This window comes from Amphiura filiformis, chromosome 11 (assembly GCF_039555335.1).
Source record: "Amphiura filiformis chromosome 11, Afil_fr2py, whole genome shotgun sequence".
In the NCBI taxonomy this organism is placed as follows: Eukaryota; Metazoa; Echinodermata; class Ophiuroidea; order Amphilepidida; family Amphiuridae; genus Amphiura; species Amphiura filiformis.
The window spans coordinates 5,355,683-5,364,526 of NC_092638.1; the positions used below are offsets into that span (position 1 = coordinate 5,355,683).

The window sequence follows — 8,844 nt, forward strand, 5'->3', positions numbered from 1 at the left end:
TTTACTCAAACATGGATCAAATAAAAATCTCAACTCTTTTGGAGTAAGTTGTGGGGGATGAGAATGTGGATCACAAACTGTCCCTTTAATACAGATGAAAGCTTAAACTGTAACTTCTTTTGTTGCCAACAATGACAAAATAGCTTACTTATTGATATTAACTTCTTGTTTACAGAGATTACCGGGTCATCAAGCAGCTCTTCGATGCATGACCTCAGACAATCTTAAGTCATCCACCCAGCCGAAGAGCAAAAGTTTGAGCTTTAGTATCAGTAATTTCATCTGACAAAAAAGGTGAGTTTTCTGGTTGGCTAGAAAAATGATTGAATCACAACTTTTTGTTGGCAACACTTTCATGGTTGAAATAATATTTTACAAATGCTGGCAGTAGCTTACTCATCGATATTAATTTCTTGTTTACAGAGTTGACACCTCGACAACACCTCAACACTTGACCATGGATAACCTTACATGTATGTCATCCACCCAGCAAAGGTTTGAGCTGTAATTTCAGTAATTTCATATCCCAAAAAATGTGAGTTTTCTGGTTGGCTAGAAATATAATTGAATCACAACATTGTTGGCAACACTTTGATGGCCAAAATAGTATGAATGAACAGAATTGAATGTGATCTTGAACTTGCAAAAAAAAAATTGCTTAAAGTGTATTATATTTTACATGTATACAAAATTTACTTTTAGTGCTCTCTTTATAATAATGTATATAGTTGTTAAAAATAGACTTGTAAGACTTGTATTGCCAAACCGTTTTCTGAGCTTATAATGCCAAAATTACAGGCCCCTTTTTTACTTGTATACTAAGATTGACCATGGAAGTATGAGATATGCCATACCTCTGATTCTGGCCAGTATTTAATTCCCAGTGTGGGAAAAACTGGAAATTATCCAACTTTCATTTATATTTATTTTTATTTTTTAAACATTTTGCTAGATAATACATATTACTCAGTTACATGCATGTGTATCAAAAGCTCATTCCATGCCCTCATGATAGTGGGTGATTGTATTTTCAATTTGGACAAAGATGCACTAGGATCCACAACATGTTCATCTATCAGGGCACAGTTCTTTAACCCCAATACATTTGTACATTCATTGAATGACCTTAGAAAATTTGGGTACAAAAACTCATACTCTGCAACTTGAGGTCAAATTTTGCACTGTAATTGTTTTATTGAGGTTATTGAACTATGCCATTGGAATGAGGCCATTGTGGTTCATAGTGATGGCAAATTATTATCCTTAAGGCGATATAATACCCCGATTTTCATCAGTACCCCTCTTCTTTTTTTTCTTGCAAATTTATTAAGTACATATATATGTTTATCACCTCATGTCCTTAACTTATAAAATATATCTACATATAAAGTGACTTTCAACCATTTTAGTAAGTCATTTTAACCCTATATATTTTTTGTTTACTGTAACCAAGTAACTCAGATCTGTGTTTCATAACAAACCATAATTTATTCTTTTCAAAATGTTCAAGTAGGGTACATGAATAGAATACATTAAATCCTTTGTTATACTCTCTATAGAAAATCTATAGTGGTGCATGCAAAATACCTACCATGATATAACACTGAATAAATTAAATACACACTTATACAATAGATGCATAGTCATTAGTTGTTAGGAGAAGAAAAGGCTATTAGGTCACCGTATGTCAGGTTATAGGTCAATTGGTTCAGGTCAAATTTAAGCATCAATTTTGAATACACATGTGAGAGTCTGTGATATCATATGAGGCATAATTTTGATATTCTGTCTTTAACTGGATATATATCGAGAAGTGCATGGTGGATATACTAATATACCTTGGGATGTAAATGGTGAGTACAATTTAGAATGCCTAGTTGAGACGGATTTCACAAATAAATATAAAATAGTTACCAAAATCACAAAAGGTAAGCTTACGGAAAACTGCCCAATATGGTTGTATAGGTGACAAGAAATACAATTTTTTTCATCATTGCTGTAGTATGGTTGTTGTAACCTGTTACCTATGGCTTAATTAAGTTTCAGTGCAATAATGTCGCAAGTTAAAAATGCAAAATATAGCTCAACATTGAAAATAGAAGCATTTTAACCAGTTCCTTTTTTGATAGTTGTGGAGCACCAAGTTCATGAAGTCATAAAAGAAATCAGGAACCACTTATTCCCATTTTACATATCAACTTTATTTCCCTAATGTGTTAGCAACACATATCCAAAATTTTAACGAAATCCGTTGATAGTAAGCTTTCCAAAATGAAGTGAATTTAAATCATCAGTGATGTACCTCCTTTTGGCTTCTATCTGTAAAAGCATGTAAGCTACATTGATACCGATACCACCAATAAAACGAGAAGATTTGCCCCTTCATTTTGCATACCACTTTGTCCAATTTTTTTGTAATTTCTTCACAAAAAGAAAAAAAATGCAAAAAAAAATCAATGGGTGTAGTACCCCCTTAAAGCCATATTATAACATTTGCTGAAGAGAACGCCCTCAAAATATTTTTAAATTCTGTTTTTTACACAATTGTAATGTATTTTAGTCAATAAAGATACTCTGCAAAAATCAAGATTTTACATGTAGGTGCTGTAGTTTTGTCAAAATCCGAGATTTTGAATAAAACGATGGAACCGGCGTTTTATTATTACGATGGAAATGTTAGTCGAACAAGTATGCACAGTACATAAACACGGCGTGCGGGATACACATACACACACACGCAGAGGATTGTACCGTATTACAACCGCTGGAGTAACATGCATTGGCGCTAGTAGTAAATTCCAATTTTCTATGCTTTACCTCACTTGTTCGGCTCAAAATTAAAAGGGGACATATCAGACAGTAAAAGCTAACATTTTATGGAAAATAAATACTAATCTATTTTTACAGAAATATTATAATATGGCTTTAACTAAGACCTGTCATTTCATTATGATGTTAAACATCACCCGCTATGGAATGTGCACTACTAGAAAAGCATACAAAATACTAACACACCCAAAAGTCCAAGCAGTGGAACAATGCCTAATTTGCATGAACAAGATTTGAACAACTTTGAAATAACTGTTCCACTACTACATGTAACAGGACTTTTGATATGTTTTTGTGTGAGCTTTTGGGAAATGGATGCATGTGAAATGGATTCTGTTGGGATATGTGGTGGGTCATTTTATAATTTGACTGGAGATGGACTATACATGTAGATGAGATACCAGTGTAAGATACATTTGAAATCTTTTAAGATGTATCTACTGGTATATCATCTACATGTGATAAATAAATGAAAATACACACTTATATAAGTTAATATTTATAATAGTTACAATATAAATAAAAATATAAATATAAATATAGATTTAAATGAAAATACAAGTGCTACCAAGTCCTTAAAAGGACTTGGTATAACTTGTATTTTCATTTTTCACCTTACTACTAGTCCCTCCAAGAAACTGGATTTTAGTAGTGTGAACCACTTTTTGTGCTGAATTTCAAATTTGGTAAAGTTTAACTCATCTGCTGTTTACATATAAAGGTGTATTCATTTTAATACTTTACCTGTTTCTTGCTTAATACAGATACTGATACCAACCATGTCGTCTGCCAATCCGGAACTGACATCAACCATGTCGTCTGCCAATCCGGATCCAGGTCTACTTACCCTAACAGACCTCACCATCAACAAGGGCAATCTAACAGAGGAAGACAGAAGGCAGGCCAAGTATAAACTTGAACAACTCAAATGCTATTTGGAATTCAGCCAGCAAAGACCTCACAAGTATGCTCTCCAGAATATGATTGCAGCTTTACACTACCGACTTCAGGAAGAAGATGAAGCTACAGAGGTCTTAGAAGAAGCACGGAAGAACGATCCCTCAAACTTGAATGTCTTACATGATCTTGCTTTCATATATGACAAAGATTATAGAAAGGATGATGCATTAGAGTGTGAAAAAATGTTGAAGTCACAGATAGATCAAATTCAGAGTGTTGAAGGTCAATTGGTGTATGCTCGTTGTTTGGCTGGAAAGGGTCTTGCTTGGGCTTTTGATCTTCACCCAGAAACAAAAGGTACTACTAGGTTAGATAACTCAATTACTTTTTATAATCAAGCTCTTAACATTGCAGGTGGAGAAATAGATGCAAAGGAGAAGGAAGATTGGACGTATTACTTGGCAATGGGATATGTTCTTCAGAATAACATAGGTAAGATCAAAGAAGATGACAAAGATGGCAACCGCTACAAAGCGAATTTGGAGAAAGTCATGGGGAGTCTGGAATCAAACCTGAAATCTGACGATGCACAACGGAAGTCTGATGCATGGTGTCTGCTTGGAAACGTGTTCAGTCAAAAACCAAAGAGTTTAGAAACGATACCACCTATCGTCAACACCAATGACTTCAGGATGTATTGGCGATGTCCCGAAAGATGCTATCAGCAGTCACTGGAGTTCAATGACAAGAACTGCATCACATTGACCCAGCTGGCACGATTTCACTATGATAATAACAAATTTGATGAAGCATTGCAGTTGCTTGAAAGGTCTTTGAAACTCAAATCAGGTATCACCAACATGTGGGCATTGCACATGAGAGCTCAGGTGCTGCGTATCAAGTTTAACAAGCAAGAGAGAAATCAGAAGTCAGGTGGAGGGTCATATCCAGATCAATCACTACTTGAAAATGCTAAAGAGGACTTGTTGTTATGTACAGAGTATAATCCGTATGTTTTGGACATGATCCACATGGCAGAAGTATGTCATAAGCTGAGCTGGAACCAAGAAACATCAACTGTAGAGAAGAGGAAACTCAAAGAAGCTCTACGATGGTGCACAAGAGCGGAAAGCTGTCAGGATGGTGCAGAGAGACCAGAACTGCACCAACAGAGAGCTCTTATTCTCCAAGACTTGGGCGATCATGAGAATGCTGTCAAATGCTTCATGCAGGCAATGGATTGTGAAAATCCGGGTACAAAATATAATGGAAACTTCATCTACATGTTCAACGGTATGTTGGCAAGATACCACAATACGAAAGAGAAGCCTCAGCATATGCTGAAAGAGCTTGCATATTGGCTTGATGGAGGCATGGAGAAATATAAAAACACCAAAATCAAAGTCGGCATCTTTGTGAGGAGTTATCCAGAAGAATTGTTCAGTATTGCCGAAGTTTTGTCACATTCCACGACCAAGAGACGGCTCAATTTATCGAGGAAACTAGTTGATGCTTTCAGGGAAACAAAAACATCTTGTGATGGGGATAAGCTGAAAGCAATTGCAGAAAATGTTTCCCAAGGTATTGCTTCACTTCCAAAGTTACCTCCTAAGCCTCCAAGTCCAGCAATCCCAGAGATCTTCTCTAAGCCAGAAGCAGCAAATTCGAAACTTGGTACAGTACCAGAGAAAGAAATGACTTCGTTCCCATTTGGTGAGGCCTGTTCTGATGTTCAAACAAAATTGAAAGGATCAGAATCCAGACCAACTTGCACAATGGTCACAGCAGAAGCAGCAGCTGTAGCTTCAAGTAGTCAGCAGTCTCCAGCAGCTGTAGCTTGCAGTAGTCAACAGTCTCCAGTTTCCAAAGCAAATACCACCAAAGACCTTGAAGATCAGTCTCTAGTTAGATCTTCTCCAGTGGCACCAAATAGGCCGGATCAGGATGAGGCAGGGGTCAAAGATCCAACTCTCGAGTGTGATCAGAGGACCAAGCCATGTGAAACTCGGTCAAAATCAGCAAGAACATCATCAGAGTCAAGAAATGATTCCATTAGCAGTTTATCATCTATTCCAAGCTCTCAAAGTAGCCGTTCTTTAATACTAAGTATCAACATTCAATCTTCAAACTCAGACCACTGTCTTGATGGAAGGTTTGAGCTATCACCGGAAGAAGTTTGTGATTGCAAAATTGCTGCCGCATTGCGGAAGGTTCTTGAAAAGTCTGACTTACGCCTTGCTGAAATTGGTGACCCACCTCCTACATCAAAGAATACCAAGTATAAGTATGATTTCTATGTTGTATATGATGGAAAGTGCAGTGAGACAAGCGACTGGGTGTACTACCATCTGAGATCGCAATTGGAGGTTGGAATTGATCCTTTAAAAGGGTGCATCCAGGAGAGGGACTTCCTTCCTGGCAAACCTATCTTAGAAAACATGGAGGATGCAGTCAGCAATAGTGCCAAGATCATATTAATCTTATCCAAGGGCTTTAATGAAAATCCATGGTGTAAAAAGGCTACAATACTAGCTTTGGATCCAGATTACAGCCATAAAGTGATCCCAATACTTAGAGAAGATGTCCCTACACTACCACGACACCTGAAGACACTTCATTTTGAAGATGCGACTAAAACCATCAACTGGTCTCGCATTCGGCAACACTTGGAATCTGCTTGAAATGTTATAGTATAGAGTGCTTGCACATAAGGTCATTAGTTCAAATTATCCTCCAGACACACTCCAGAAGACATGAAAAATAATGTATGGAGTACTAAAGAATTAATTAATTTGATCAATTCCAGCTTAACAATTGTACTCCAACTCCATGCATTTGCATGTGTTCTGTAGTGTGTCTGGAGGATGATTTGAATTATTTTTTCCAGCATTATTTTTTTTGCAACATTAGCAATGTTTTACCAACTTTGTTGAAATGAATAAGTTGGAAACTGTGTTTTCATGGCAAGATACTAACTATCAGAACCTAGTATGTATGTAATATATTATAGGCTATTTGTAAACATTACATGAAACATGGCCTGTGGGCTATTCCTTTTGAAATATTTCATACTCCTGTAGAAGGTGTAAGAAAAGTCTTCCACAGCTAGGAGTATATTTTCCAAATGAAATTGACTATGGTTAATTAATTTGAAACCTATACTTCCCATGTATTATGGCTTTAAAAACCTATATCTTGAATCTTCCTCAACTTGAGTATTTTAAATGGAAGTTACCCCAATTGTCTATTCCATTTCAACCAATATTCTCCATCTGTGGAGGACTAGTAGCTGGATGTTGCATGGGGACAGTGTTGGACATACATGTAGCTGGTTTCGCTGAGCAAAATGCCCAATTTTGATCACTTTGCTATGTCACACAATTTTGGAAATGTGTAGCAATCTAGCATCCAATACTGCACGGGGAGTGTGGATTTCAAATGAAATAGTGTATAGAGTGTGTGACCAAGAAGTTGAACAAGGTGATGACTTGCATAGGATTCCATCGTTGCTAGGGACTGTTGCTAGAAAATTGCCTTGTAGTCAACTCGTAATGATTTGAGTGACATACTGTATACGCCAACATTTTCGTGTACATATATTTTCGCGGTTTCAAGTATCACTGACAATTTCGTGAGGTGTTAAAAACCACCGTGAAAATGTCAGCGTATACAGTACATTTATATTGGCAATCACTTTACCATTCACATAATGGATGTTGATGCAAAAACAGTCATAAAATAATGCTATGTTCATTGCTCAGTATGATATGTGCATGACCAGAGATGCCAACCCTCTTTGATTCTCAGGGAAGCTCTCTGAAATTAATGATTTTTTTGTACATTCCTATAAAGCAAATTTGATAACCTCTCAGATTGTACCCATTACCTTGCATGTAATTCTGAAAACCTCTCTGATTTCTGTGTGAAACCTTCCTGATTGCAAAATGTAAATGTTGGCGTCTCTGCATGACCACTGAAGTTTAGAACAGTGACTTGGCGGGAAAATCATAAAATTGGGTCATGGTAAACTTGTTAATTAAATTTGATTTTGAAGATCTGGATGGATAAGATATATTTAAATATTTGCATGTACCATACTTAGATTTAATTACATTAAGGGCTGGGGTATGAACGTTTGGACAGTATTTATTGTGGAACATTAGAGCACATCAGACATATCGAATTACATTCTGAATACGAAGAATGTCATTCTGATATCAAATAATTTTGATTTTTGAAATTCGCAATTTAATACACATTTTATGGCAAATCATTAAAATTGATATTTTTGATATTTAACAGTACTTGAAGTAAACTTTATAAATCTAATGATTTATTCTTAAAGTGTATGTAGGTGGGATGAAAAGCCGACGATCAATTTAAAATTTTGACCTTTCGTATTGAAGATGTGGATTTTTTTCCCAAAACACCAAAAAATATTAGGTCTTTTTGGGAAAAAATCCATATCTTCAATATGAAAGTTCAAAATTTTCAATTGACCGTCGGCTTTTCCTCCCTGCTACATACACTTTAAGAATATGTCATTAGATTTATATAATTTACCGAGGACTGTTATATATCAAAAATTTGAAAAATATCAAATTTTTATAATTTGTCATAAAATTTGTGTTATATTGTGATTTTCAAAAAATGAAAATTATTTGATATCAGAAATACATGCTTCGTATTCAGAATGCAATTCGATAGGTCCGAGGTGCTCTCATGTCTCACACAAAATACTGTCGAAACGCAATAAACGCCATTTTAGATCCCTTAAGATGAAAGCAATATGTTGTCCAAACTTGTACATAACTTAATTGTACATCATAAAATTCATTGAACATTTGTGATGTAATCAAGCAAAATGAGTCTGATGTTGGGCAAAGCACAAATTAGTTTTGCCATATTCGATGCTACATTTGGCAGAAAACCCTATTAAAATTTGTCAATTAGTTCTAAAGATAAGAGAAGTTGAAGAATTCTTAAAACAATAGAATACAAAAAGAAATTTGTACCTTCATTTGGCCATATCTCAAAATCAATGTTTTCAACATCCAATATTTAGCTGATCACATCTCATTTGTGCAACGTTAATACATACCTTGCGGTTAGTTT

The 8,844-nt window shown here is 35.6% G+C and overlaps 1 protein-coding gene across 1 annotated transcript; it reads left to right on the forward strand.

Annotated features, from left to right (window-relative positions):
• Positions 1–427: 427 nt before the first annotated feature.
• On the forward strand, positions 428–6,753 carry LOC140164256 (uncharacterized). The gene is made up of 2 exons (XM_072187525.1): positions 428–535; positions 3,594–6,753. Exon 2 carries the CDS (start codon positions 3,609–3,611, stop codon positions 6,408–6,410), a length of 2,802 nt encoding a protein of 933 aa, XP_072043626.1. The 5' UTR covers positions 428–535; positions 3,594–3,608; the 3' UTR covers positions 6,411–6,753.
• The last annotated feature ends 2,091 nt before the right edge of the window (positions 6,754–8,844 follow it).